The sequence below is a fragment of the Populus euphratica genome, unplaced genomic scaffold (genome assembly GCF_000495115.2).
Source record: "Populus euphratica unplaced genomic scaffold, PopEup_1.0 scaffold101.1, whole genome shotgun sequence".
NCBI classification, from domain to species: domain Eukaryota; kingdom Viridiplantae; phylum Streptophyta; class Magnoliopsida; order Malpighiales; family Salicaceae; genus Populus; species Populus euphratica.
In genome coordinates, this window is record NW_011499894.1 from 1,169,454 (window position 1) to 1,183,943 (window position 14,490).

General features: G+C 33.8%; 1 protein-coding gene across 2 annotated transcripts; it reads left to right on the forward strand.

Moving 5' to 3' along the window:
* Positions 1-2,326: 2,326 nt before the first annotated feature.
* On the forward strand, positions 2,327-8,944 carry LOC105131840 (probable galactinol--sucrose galactosyltransferase 2). 2 transcript variants are annotated; one of them, XM_011035015.1, is made up of 14 exons: positions 2,327-2,541; positions 3,952-4,165; positions 4,440-4,687; positions 5,087-5,177; positions 5,268-5,316; positions 5,425-5,516; positions 5,632-5,742; positions 6,363-6,485; positions 6,704-7,256; positions 7,389-7,456; positions 7,549-7,683; positions 7,773-7,990; positions 8,163-8,251; positions 8,352-8,944. In XM_011035015.1, the coding sequence occupies exons 2-14, from the start codon at positions 3,975-3,977 to the stop codon at positions 8,712-8,714; spliced, it is 2,331 nt and encodes a 776-aa protein (XP_011033317.1). In that variant the 5' UTR covers positions 2,327-2,541; positions 3,952-3,974; the 3' UTR covers positions 8,715-8,944. The 2 variants fall into 2 exon arrangements, with proteins under 2 accessions (XP_011033317.1, XP_011033318.1); XM_011035016.1 differs by lacking the exon at positions 2,327-2,541 and adding an exon at positions 3,554-3,851.
* Positions 8,945-14,490: the final 5,546 nt, after the last annotated feature.

Consider the following 14,490-nt stretch of genomic DNA (forward strand, 5'->3'; position numbering starts at 1 on the left):
GGAACACACAAGAATTTACGTGGTTCACCCAATTGGGCTACGTCCACAAACAAGTATAGAAGGATTTTATTAAGTAATGTGAGAATTACAACCTCTCTCTAATAATAGGAGAACAACTAAGAATCTCTCTATTATTAGGAGAAAACACCTCACTTACTCTATCACAAATACCTCACAATTTTGTGGGATTACTCTCTCTTCACTCTCTTCTTCTTCTCTCTATTTTGGTGTGCATATAGGCTTGAATGCATTGCCTATTTATAGGCAAGAGTGAGGGTATAATGGTCATAAATTTAGGAGGAATATATGCCTAACAACTCATCCTCCACTCATACTCCACCAATTACAACTCATCTCCCACTCAAATCCCATCAATTATGCCACCTAATTAAATGGCTTTACATCTTCCATATGCTCTTTCTTTTGATTTTTTGTTGTTTGAGATTTTTTTTTTATTCATGCTAGATCTGCGCTCCAAAGCCCTCTCTTCCTTCTCGAAAGCACTGATCTAAAGCTTAAGCCATCGCTCACGATCAAACCACTGTTAATTTTTCAACCTCCACAGATCCATACAGAGATAAAATCTTAAATCTATCATGGAGAGTCACTCGGGTCTCACTCGGGTTTGTCTGGGTTTCCCGAGTCATGGATCGACCCGTCGGGTCGATGGGGTTTTAACGGGTCGCTGTACCTGCTGGTCTTTTGAAAAAACCCGAACTGGTCCAGCCACTGGGTCAACTCGCCAGGCTGGTCCAGATTTAATAACTATGAACTCAACCAGTTTAGTGAAATTAATCAACCGGGTATAACAAGAAAAATCTAAAACATACCAAAACTAGGGGACTTGACCTAATAATTTTTTTGATATTTAAAAATCTAACAATTTACATAATGATATAGTAGCTATAATAGAGAAAATGACCTCCAAAATTTTTTATAAAAATTTAAGTATAATTTAACAGTTGAATAAAAAATTATAATATTTTAAATTATTATTTTAATTTGATACGATCAAACCTTCTTTTAAACCTAAACTTGTTTCACTAATTCATAAATATATCAATTAGGTCATTCAAGTAATCTTTTTAGAGCATGTCCTCATGTAATAATTGCATACTCATACCGAATTACTTAGAATTATCCATTAATATGTGAATAATAACTTTTTAAAATTTTAATTAAAGTTTAATTTTTAGTTTACAAGTATGATAAAAAAAAATTCAACTCATAAAACATATTTTGAAGAAAAACTTCTTAAAATTATGATTTTTGTGCAAAAAAGTCAATTAATTAATACAATTAGATTTAATCGGTTAACCAATTAAGGTAGAAAATTGAAGTTTGATTATGCCACACTTTAAAAATACAATATTTATTAAATATCACTATTTTTTAGTGTGATAACTATTTTGTTGTTCTTCATAATAGTGATATCTTATTTCTTTTTGAAATAATAACATTTAATAAATATTATATTTTTAAAATGTGATATGATAAAATTATATTATTTTATTGAATTTGTTTGAAATGGTGTTATTTTATTAAAAAATTTCTTTTACTGGGATAACTTTTTTAAAAAATTCATATATCAATTTTCTATTAGACGGTGGGATGTGGATATATGTTCAAATTTTTATACCGTATGGTTTAAGTATTTTATCCTTTTTTAATTGCAATTATTCCACAAATAAACAAACAATACACGCAGCAGATGAAAATAGCATCTCAAGAAAATTTAGTACCGGGGCAAAACGATATTAACCCCCACATAAATCAGCTTAAACTATTAAATAATAACCTAATATATTATATATATTAACTATCAACCCCTTCATCTTCATGCAATTAGACTTTACCTTAAAGATTTGCATAAGAATTGATTATGATGTCAGCTGATTTTGATGAATTCCGACGTAATTATGGTATAAATATTGGTCCCTCCTCCACCATTGCTATCCCAAATCAAGAAAAAGTCAAGAAAGAAAAGATCCAAGCATTCTCTAGAACATTAAATCAACAAATTAAGTAAAGGTTAAATAATAACATATAAATACAGCTCAGAATTGAGGGACATGATCATGTAAATTCAAGCCCTCCAAACTGCCGATAGAGCACCACCTTGTCTCATTTTCACAGGAATTAAATTACTCGAGACTCCCACCATGGCCCGCCTGTTATCATGCCTGAAAGAAAAATATCTCAATTATTTTAATTCCACCCGACAATGATTTCCACCTGTCAAGATCTTGAGCCATTCAGGACACAAACTTGTTCGATCTTTAACACCTAACATGATATAAAAACCCACTTCCGGTCCCTCACTAACCTTCACACCATTTCTTGATAATCAGCTCGTCTCCGTCACTGAGCGTGCTTTGTGCTCCTCTCCGATAACAAAGCGTTACTCCTGGAATACCCTTCTTTTGAGTTCACAAGAAAAGAAAAGGAAAACCCTGCTTGCTAAGCCCTCTTGGTCTTCCAAGCTTGAAAGCAGAGTTTCTTGCTCGGCTAGCAGCAAGAGATCCTTTTTTTTTTTTATTGGTGAGTTTTTATGAATATCTTGATGGGAACTTATCTTAATTCCTTTGCTCTCGGAGAAACTAGTCGGCTTGTTTCTATCAAAATAGACATTGCTAGTTTTCATGGTGCTCTGATATTGGAAGAGGCATGATAGCTTCCCGGCGAAGTCCTCTTAATTTCTCATCTACATCTGCTTAATCTGGCGTTGGTGATTAAATTGGAACAAAAACTAACTCTATTTTAAGCTTAAAACATTCATGAATCAGAAATCAAGAATCACTGCGATTCTTCAATTTGTTTAAGCGTTTGTTAATTGAAGTTATTTAATTAATTACCTCTCTACCTTCTTTTTTTTCCCTTTCCTGCTTCGATAAATTTGTTTAAGCTTATGTTAATTGAAGTTATTTAATTAACTAGCTCTCTACCTATTTTATTTATTTTTTTCCCTCTCCTGCCTCAATACTGCCATTTTGAAGCTTTCTTCGAGCTGCTTGTGCTCTCAAATCATAATTATCAACTTTGTCACTGTCATAACCCAATTTTTGACTAACTTCATTTTTTTTATTTTACTATATATAAGAGTTTTGTTTCGGCTTTTGGATGTGAAATTTTGAAGTTTGTTTCTGTTCTTGAATCCACAGGAAAAATGGCTTTACAGCTAAAAGCGAACCACAAACAAACAGAAATGGGAGTATGAAACCATTGTGGTCCTCTGTCTTTACTGCTCCCCACAAATCCACCCTTTTCTTTATTTTTAATTTCCTTTTGAAGTCCTTTATTTATTGTGTATTTTCGCAGAACTCCTTGAATTCTATCTAATTTTCGAACAACACCCCCCACAGAAATCCGAGAGGGATATTTTTGTTCTTTTTCCATAAAAGGCTAAAACCCCGACTAACCGAAAACTCCAAAAACTTAGATTTATTTCGCTGTCCTATCCCCAAATATAAATGTATATGTAAGTTTTTTTTTCCTAATACCGATTTAACGTCTATTTTTTGTTTTTGGAGATACTCAAACATCCCATTAGATTTGATTCTTTGTATTTTTGAACCATTACTTGGAAAGTAACGTAAAAGATTAATTGGTTTCTAGTTTGTACATATTTTATGGTAAGTGAGAGAAGGAAGGAAAGACAGAAATGATGAGGATTGCAAGAATCCAACAACAGCAGCCACTTAAGTGGATACCTTTGTGGAAGTGGGGTGGAAGGATTTTCAACAATTTTCGCAGAAACCATCGAAAAGCTGAACTAGCATCCTTATAAATTACCCTTTTCCTCGCATTACCTTCCAATCAAGAATCACACAACCCCTTTAGAATCATATTTAGTAGGCAACCATTTTATACCCTTTTGAATTTTTTGGTCACTCAATCTTCTTGGGTTGGGTTGGGTTTCTTCTTCTTACTATTTATTTTTGGGCTGTGCAGTAACTAAGTGTAAGACAGCAACAATGACGGTGACACCAATGATTTCAATCAATGATGGGAACCTCGTGGTTCATGGGAAGACAATTTTAACTGGAGTTCCTGATAACATTGTTTTGACTCCTGGCTCTGGTGTTGGACCTGTTGCTGGTGCTTTTATTGGTGCCACCGCTTCTCATAGCAAAAGTCTCCATGTTTTTCCTGTTGGGGTTTTAGAGTAAGCATCTCCTTTCATTGCTGATGATGTTAGAATAATCCGTATATATATATTTTTAATTTCGTTTCAAAAATCGTGCAATAAATTAGAAGTTAAAAATTGTGTTTAGTTAAATTTTTGTTGGTGAATATAAGACATAATGGCTTGATGCCCGCGGATGGTTTGTTTTAGTTTACATTTAGTCACGCGGACTAAGACTAAGTAATAGTTTGATGATGGATATGCGGATGGTTTTTGAATTCTTGGAGACGCTTACATTCAATTTTGGTGGCAGGGGTCTTCGTTTTATGTGTTGTTTCCGATTCAAGTTATGGTGGATGACCCAGAGAATGGGGAAGTGTGGGAAAGATATTCCACTGGAGACTCAATTCATGCTAGTGGAAAGCAGGAGTGGTGGTGAAGAAGTTGATCAAGATGATGCACAGACAATCTACACTGTTTTCCTTCCCTTGCTTGAAGGCCAGTTCCGTGCTGTACTGCAAGGCAACGACAGGAATGAGATGGAGATTTGCCTTGATAGCGGTGAGTTGATTAAAAGTGTCTGTGTAAACTTATATGCACCTGCCCATGAGTGTAATCCTTTTTAATCTAGTCTCATTCCATCGGCTGGTATTGAATGAGACCACAACACAGACTTATGGGTTGTACCTGTCATTAGTCACCATATTGCATATGGCAAAAACTACTGTTAGTTCAGTCCCATCCTGCTGGCCATTAGTGAAGCAGACTAAATTCTGAAATTCTGGGTCGGAGCTCATGGATGCGAACACTATCAGGCTGGAGAATCAGTCAATTACTCCACCATTCAAATGAATCAATTTTACGGAGTGCATTTCAATTGGAAGAAATAGATAGAAAGGAACGAGTTTGAAAGAGCCGAAACGACATGTTTTTTTTTCGTGGTTTGGTGTGGTTTTGCAGGGGATAGTGCTGTTGAGACCAATCAAGGACTTAACCTGGTCTACATGCATGCTGGGACTAACCCCTTTGAAGTCATAAACCAGGCTGTCATGTGAGCTCTAGACTTTACCTTAATCCAAACTTGCATTGAGTTTCAATTTTAGCTTGTAATCACCATTTCCCTAACAACTTATGAAAACAGGGCTGTGGAAAAATATATGCAAACTTTTCTTCATCGGGAAAAGAAAAAGGTAAGTGATTTATTTTTTATTTTTGAGTATGTTAACTCCATTTTTAATCAAGTTCGGTTGTAAGTTCATCATTTCAATCTAATGTTGTGTTCTGTTGATCTTGCGCAGCTGCCCTCTTTTCTTGACTGGTTTGGCTGGTGTACTTGGGATGCCTTTTACACGGATGTCACCGCTGAGGGTGTCAAGGAAGGCCTTGAGAGGTAATTCAGAAATAATATGGGACATTGAATTAGATCCTGATCATACATGAAATAGAGACTTAGATCTACCAACACTGAGATTGAATGACTAAATTGGTTCCTATTGTGACTGCAGTCTGTCAGAAGGAGGGACTCCCCCGCGATTTTTGATCATTGATGATGGTTGGCAACAGATCGAAAATAAAGCGAAGGAGGATGCTAATGTTGTTGTACAAGAAGGAGCACAGTATGGACTCTATATTTCTCTCTTACACAGGCACACACTTGTGGAGATGGCCCAAGTGTCGGGATGCTAAATGAAAAGTTAAAAATAATAATAAAAATATATTATTTTAGCTTCTTAAAACTTATTTTACAAATAAAATGCTATTTTTTCATTTTTCTTACAAAAATATCACTCCTACATGTATTGCAAAAATGATAAAATAATATTGATTGTAATAGTGGTTTTTTTCTTTGATTTTTTTTAAATCCATGATTTTTTAGTTTGTTTTTTATAATACTATCTTATTTGACGACTTGTGCTTGGAAAGTTTATTCGGGTTAATTTAGTTATTTTTTTATTGTATTTTAATTAATTTTTTAATTTTATTTTTTAATATTAAAATAATTAAGAACCGTTTGAGTGATATTTAGATATGTTAAGTCAATAAATCACATCGAGTTATTAAATCATATATATTACTAATTTGATTTTTCTAAATAGCATCTCCAACGAGAGATGCTCTTAGGCATAATGCGCTAGCTGGGAAACTTTTCTAGAATAATAGTTATCCATTTTGATGTTATCGTGATTTTGCTGATAATATCTAATTACTTGAGTGCTTGCAACTTTCTTTGTTGAAGATTTGCAAGTAGGCTTACTGGAATAAAGGAGAATTCGAAATTCCAGAAGAACTGTGAAAAGAACGAGCAGGTGATTGGACTGAAGCATGTTGTGGACGATGCTAAGCAATGCCACAATGTGAAGTGAGTGATCTTAGTTATATTTGAACTATCTATTTGCTACTGTACCAGCGGCCCACTTTCATGAAAATTTTTACCTTAATAAAGAAGGGTTGTCTACAGTTCCCTTTGGTGCAGGGGATGTTAGTATCATGCATCCACAAGATAAAGAAGGGAAGAGGATTAGCTCAAAGCAGGATATAATTTTTTTATTTCTCATTTTGCTTTATTTTCTGTTACAGGTATGTTTATGTATGGCATGCTTTGGCTGGTTACTGGGGTGGAGTTAAACCAGCAGCTGCTGGTATGGAGCATTATGATACTGCACTGGCTTATCCGGTTCAATCTCCTGGTGTTATAGGCAACCAACCTGACGTTGTTATGGACAGCCTATCAGTTCATGACCTTGGTTTAGTGCATCCAAAGAAGGTTTTCAACTTCTACAATGAGCTCCATGCCTATTTAGCATCATGTGGGGTTGATGGAGTAAAAGTTGATGCTCAGAACATTATTGAAACACTTGGTGCTGGCCATGGTGGAAGAGTGTCTCTCACCCGTAGCTATCACCAAGCTCTTGAGGCCTCAATTGCAAGAAACTTCCCTGACAATGGATGTATTGCCTGCATGTGTCATAACACTGATGGAATCTATAGTGCCAAGCAGACTGCTGTAGTGAGAGCTTCTGATGATTTCTATCCTCGGGATCCTGCTTCCCACACCATCCATATCTCCTCTGTGGCTTACAACACTCTATTCCTTGGCGAATTTATGCAACCAGACTGGGATATGTTCCATGTAAGTGAAAATGAATCAATTCTGTTCCTGTGAGGTCATCAATTTTTGTCCTGATTGTTTTATATACAACTCTTTAGTGGCGCTGTAAGTAGTTTTGATTCATCTATGTAACATGGAATCCATGGTTTGCAGAGTTTACACCCAGCTGCCGAGTATCATGGGGCTGCTCGTGCTATTGGTGGATGTGCAATCTATGTCAGGTATTCTTTTTGTTGTTAAAATTATCTTCTGTTGCCTATCATTTGAAAATATGAAACATATCACAAAGTTCTGACATGGCGATCCTGTGCAGTGATAAACCAGGGAACCACAACTTTGACCTGTTGAAGAAGCTGGTCCTCCCTGATGGATCTGTCCTCCGTGCCCAACTTCCAGGCCGGCCAACACTTGACAGCCTCTTTGCTGACCCAGCAAGAGATAGAACTAGGTGTGTTATTTCTTCTTTGCATGGTGGTCATCTCTATCTTTTACTTTCTCCTCCATTTAAAATCCTCATCCTGGATATCATTTTTGCAGCTTACTCAAGATCTGGAATGTGAACAAATGCACCGGTGTAGTAGGTGTCTTCAACTGCCAAGGTGCGGGGTGGTGCAAGATTGAGAAGAAGACCCGCATTCATGATGAAACTCCAGGTACCCTCACGGGCTCTGTTTGTGCCAGTGATGTTGATTGCATTGCAAAAGTTGCTGGTGCAAAATGGAATGGGGAAACCGTGGTGTATGCCTACAAATCAGGTAATTACTCGACTTGTCCTTCCTAATATAAATTGACTCCTAGAGAGTTCAAATGTCAGTAATGCAATTTAATATGCTAGCCTTGGCCCTCTGTATATGAATGGTAAACAATGCCTGTGGAACTTCCGGGTCTAAATCATGTTAACGTGTTCCTGTGCCTTTTGGATTGCAGGGGAGCTGGTTCGGTTGCCTAAAGGTGCTTCAGTGCCAGTGACACTGAAAGTTCTTGAATATGAACTCTTCCATTTCTGTCCTATCGATGCGAGTCTTTCTCAAACTGATTTTTTTTTTTTCTTTGCTGTTGCCGTATTTTAATTAGACAACCATGATTCACTGAATGATCATGCTATCAATGATGCAGGATATCGCTTCCAACATTTCATTTGCACCAATAGGCTTGCTTGACATGTTCAACACAGGCGGTGCTGTGGAGCAGGTTGAAATCCATATGACTTCTGACAAGGCGCCAGAGCACTTTGATGGTGAAGTCTCCTCAGAGCAGACTACTTCTCTCAGGGAGAACCGGTCTCCGACTGCAACCATTGCACTGAGAGTCAGGGGCTGCGGACGGTTTGGTGCTTACTTTTCCCAGCGCCCTCTAAAATGCACTGTGGGCAATGCTGACACTGACTTCAATCATGACTCTGCCACTGGGCTATTGACCATGACTCTCCCTGTAGCAGAAGAGGAAATGTACAGATGGCCTGTGGAGATACAGGTTTAAGCAGATTGAAGTAATGACATTTTATTAATATCGAGTGGAATATCACCATTCTTAGGAGGGTGTCCTGCATGCATGGAGGTAGGGATGATGGCGGCGCATGACTTGCAAAAGTGATGGATGTAAATTGCATAGCATGGAGTGAGAGAGACCCCCTTGCATTGATGAATAACCAATGGGCATGATATTGCTGTATTCCATTTATCAATAATAGAAGTTCCTTTCTTTCTATATTTCCACTGTGCTATCTTAGTTACCATGGTAACTGCTGTTAGCCCTCTCGTTGCTAAGAAAATGTGACAAAACAGTGGCCATGTGGATATGGGCTTAGAAAATCCACAATCCTTGAACTGTTTGTTTTTTTAAACAATATTAAAATGAAAAATATATTAAATTGATATTAATTTAACAGCTTGACTGCATCATGAACTTTATCAATTTTATCTAGTTTAATAATATATTTTAATTAAAAATATAATACCAAAGATATAAAAATATTTTTTTAAAAAATAAAACTAGAAAAACAAAAAAAAAATAAGGGCATGGCTTGAGTGACCAAGCACACCCGAGCTTTTAAGAGATAATATGTCACATGTCTGTATAGATTCTAGCCACTGCAATGGTGGCTGGAAATTGAAGAATTTTTTTTTAAGAATTTTTTTGTTCTTTAAAAATAACTAATAAAAATCTTAACTTTAAAAAATCAATTTCTAAAAAATAATTTAAAACACAAAGTCAAATTAAGTAATATTTGTATTTCTCAATCTTTGTTCCTTGATCTTTAATTGCTGAAATCAGTGTTAACCAATATTATATATTTCGTTGTTAGAATTTAAAGACCTTTTTCTTTTATCTTTCAAAACCAGTGACTAAAATAATAAGAAAAATAAGATTTTGAATTAAAATTAAAATCACAAAAGTTATAGAGATTTTCAAGGGAGAAAAGGTAAGAGGATTAAAACGAACCTTTTCTTTAATCTTTTTATTAGCTAGTAGATTTCTCTTTGTTTTCCTCTTTTGTCTCATTTGTTTTAGTTTTGTCATTCCTTAACAAATTTTGACTTATTGGCTATTAATATATCTATTAAATGTTATAATTGAAAACAAAAAACCATAGGAATTAAAAAAAATTTGTTGGTTGAGCTACAATGAAATACTCAGGGGTTCTAGTATATTTAGCATATATATGTATATATAAAATTACACTTATAAGTCGAGCCTTTTTGGTTCTCAACAAATTCATTCCACTAGAAATCTTACACCTTTATAACAGGTTCAAAACATCTTTAGTTCATTAGATATTGTAATAACTAAATTATATTTTTGTTAATTTACCCATAATCATTAATTAAAACAAAATCTATATAAGAGATCATAAATACACTATCCATGCACTCAAAATCTATAAGAGATCAGGAATACACTATAAATTTATTATTTTGCCCTCCACAAGTGAAACCATATAACTAGCTTTGAGGGATAAAATGTTTTTTTCATGAAACCATTTGTCATCACAAGATTTAATGAAGGTAGAATGACTTTTTAACTTTTTATCTACATAGTGTAATAAATAAAATACCCTTTAAAGTTAAACTTCTTTCACTGTTTGGGCAGAGGCATTTTAAGTTTTTAAACTTTCTTAGCACAATATAATTACTACAATACTTTTAGAATATAAAAAACTATATCTTAGGTCAAGGGCTTTTTGATCCTTTTGTTATGGTTTTTTAATCAATATTATATGAAGTTAGGGGTATGTAGGTATTTTGATAAATAAAGTAAAAGAAAAAATTTTTGGCGCCTTCAATGCACATGCTATCATGTAAGAGGCACGAGCAGCAACTCTCGATGATAAAAACAAACAACTATTATTATTTCTACCGATGATTTATATAGAGGTACATCCATGAAAATGACACATATGAAGCTTTTTATGATGGTTAGGCGGTGTTTGAATTTTTCCTCCCTTTTTTTTCTCTATATTCCCCTAGAAAAAAGTGTTAACCCAACCAAGAATAATAGTTGTCCTCTATTTTTTTTATTCTAATTATGCTCTTTAATCTTTTGGTTGCTATCTATTGTTTTGAATATTTTTTTTTTTTGAATTTCATCCCATAACATTTTATCCTATTTGATATTTATATCAAATTTAGTCTCATTCTTTTTATTATTTTTTTAATTGTTTTCAATTATATCTCTTATCATTTGATTTAATTTAATTTTTATATTAAGTTTGACCTTATTCTTTTAATTTATTTTTTCTTTGTTTTATTTTCAATTTATTCCTTTAATATTTGGTTTATTTAGAATTGAGCTTTGTTAATTTTTTTGATGCAGTAATCTCAGTCTCAAGACCCGGGTTACGTATATGAAATTTTAACTCAGATTGATATCGATCTTTTTTATATTTTTTTTTCACTAACTTTATTTTTTAATTTCATAATTCAACATTAATTTTATTGAAAATTAAGAATATTTATTATTATGTTTTTAATTTCTATGATGATAACTCGACCTCACAGTCCGGGTCACATTTGTTATGCTAACTTGGATTGACTCGATATTTTTATATTATTTTTTTTAATTTTTATATTAAATTTATTTGTTATTATTTTAATTTATTTATTTTTAAATTAATTTTTATCTTTTAATATTAAATTATTTAGAATTGAACTCTCTTATTTTTTTTATGTGGTCAACCTTGTCCCATGACCTTATGAGTATGACATGTTAGTCCAGGTAGACACTAGTTTTTTTTTTTAATTTTTTTACTCCAATCTCTCTTTCTATTTTAATTTTTAACTTTGAGTTTATTAAATTTTTATTTTTTTATGTTTTTTATAAGAATGCCCTAATTTTGTGATCTGATCACCAGTTTGTTATGCTAATTTGGAAGGGATCAAAAGCTTTTCTTTTTATTTTTCAATTTATTTTCATTTTAGTTATTTAGCATTAGAGTCTCATATAGTTTTTTTCGTTTTAAAACATACTTGCAGCCCTTTAACTTTTTTTTTTTTAGGTTATGAAATAAATCGAATCGGCAGCAGCAAAATACAAGCCAGCCATCTAGGTTTTTACTGTTCTTTCACTTGAATATATATATATATATGGGCTGGACACAGGCTTATAATGCCAACCCATTTATGTCCTCGTGGACTCTATAACATAAAGTCCAAACAAAACCCTAGCAAATTTCTCAATTCTCACCAACGTTTCTCGGCTCCCCTTTCATTACAAAACCTTAGTAGGAAGGTGCCTCTGCAAATTTACTCTCTGCTTTTGCTTCCGATACTTCATTGATTCCCTCTTCTTCTTTTTTTGTCCTCCTCTTTTTGATCTGTTGTCATACTTCTTCCTTCTTCTCTTTTTGGTTTTACTCTGTTCTCATAATAAAACCTTTTTTCGATTTTAATCTTCCTCTGAAAAACCTTGGTTATTTTATCAACTTTTCTTCTACTTCGACTAGTTTAGGCTAGGTCGAGTCGACTTACCGAACCACTCCAAATCTATAACTATGGCAAACTATGCATGAGAAAAGATATGGGCTCCATTAATGGTGACGAGGTCCAACAGGTCTCTTCTAAATTATGAATGATGATCAATGCTGATACAATTTCTTTTGTATTTATGCCCCATTAATGTATGGTTTCATAAGTATGTTTAAATGGTTGTTAAATTAGGTAAGTTTTCTCTTTCTTAACGTTTTCTTATCTGTGAAAGTTTCATTGACGTTGAAACGAAATCCACTGGCGAAACAAGTTTTGGCTGATGTAAGAAAAATTCATTGCGTTCAACTTCCCCGGCCAGTCCCTTTCTCCTGTAAATAAACATTTAACCCTGTCTCTATCTGGCTTGTCATCATGTGGATTGCTTAGTGATTGATAAAAGTCGATGTTTATGCTCTTAATTGATTAAACTGTCAAGTATGATCATTATACAGTTACATCAGTGCCTTACCTTGTTCAAGTTCCCAATTGTATCTGTGTCTAAAAAATCATCCTCTGCTCACTCGAGGGCCCACTAATACAGGTGGCGATCCCAGATGGGATGCTAAGCTGTGTTCCATTAACCTAACATGCCCCTTTATCTGGAAAATCATTCCCATAATTTGTCTAGTCATTATTGGTATTAAGAGAGACGATACAAGTGTGTAGAACTCAACATGGGGGCGCTGGTATTAAAGTCTTGCATTTCATGATTCCATGGAGACTAACACCTTAGAAAGTTTAGTCATCAACAAATGTTCTCTACACCAAAGTTATTCCCCTCCACTACTCTAGACAAATAGAGTACGAAAGCATTAAGTTAGCCATATCTACACACATTTCAAGGTCAGATGACGACATATCAAAATCTGACACGTACCAATCCTATAAACCCACATGCAAGAGACAATTATATTTACTCCCAGATCAAACCCTAGCCAGAATCATATCGGGTTGATGTACACGCACACACGAAATATACAACCCTCGGTGTCCCCAGCTCCTCTTGATAACCTTGTTTGCAAGAACTAACAACATATGCAACGAACCAGATGAGTGTCATCAGCAACAGCCGCAGCAGAGCGAGTAGTATGATCAGGAATATTTAGGGGCACATGAGGAAAATTAGGATAATCACCAGCAATCTTTCGTGACCTAATTCTAAGCAGTTTGATATCATGTTGAAAAGTGTGAATTCTATATATAATTCTTAATGTTACAGACTCCCGTGTAGAATCCTGAGTAAGCAAGGTGGGAAGCACGCTTGTAACCATGCAAATATGTACAAGAAGCTAATTAAAGATGTTAATATGAATGCAATTTCCTTGTAATCAATCGTGAATTAGTTTTAGTTTCTCTCTCCTTTACACTCTATATTGTGACGCCATTGATTGATAATCATCGCTTTTGTGTGTGCACACACGCAAGGTATCAACTGTCAAAATTCTCATGGTTTCTTCAAACAAAAAAGAAAAATGGGGAATGAGTTATATGGACATTGTTCTTGTCCAATACAAGGTCCAAAATAGAAATAGTAGACTGTAAGAACTTTATTTTGCTTTTCCTGAAAACCAACTAGAACCTGCTGCTATATGAGCTACATGTATGAGCTACATGTTTAGCCACCCATGATCGATTGAAAATTAATTCTTACGATTATCTACCTTAATTAATCTTCTCTTGCAAATTAATAACAAGTATGAAGTGAATTAATTACAGTAAAAAAATCAGTTCAACCTAAAAATTTAAATTATTTGATAAGATTTTAAAATATAATTTATATTATTATTTAATATAATTCCTTAAACATTAAATTTGAAACTTTCACAGGTTCATAGTACTTTATGCTTAATTTACTACAACATTTAATAGTTTTATCGATAAAATTTTTCTATTGACGTGAGATTACCATTCCGTTAATGACAATTTTACTAGTTAATTCACCAATGAAATAACGTTCATAAGTAATTCCATCATGTGTCAGTAAAAAAAATAAAAAAACTAATGGTTTTATAGACAAAAAATGTGTGCAAAAAGAAATCTCCTTTTATTCCTTCAGTATTTTTCTTAGAAAAATTGTTATATAACAAAAAAAATACCGTATGCAATTCCGTCAGTGATTATTTAAAAATATTTTTTTTAAAAATATATTTAAAAAAACTAGAAAATAATTAAATTAATAGAAATCAACACTCCATAATACTTAGAATTGAGTTGCTTGAAAAATAAAAAAGAAAATTAACTAAAACATTTTACAACAAATAAATAACGCAAAAAATAAAACAACAACAACA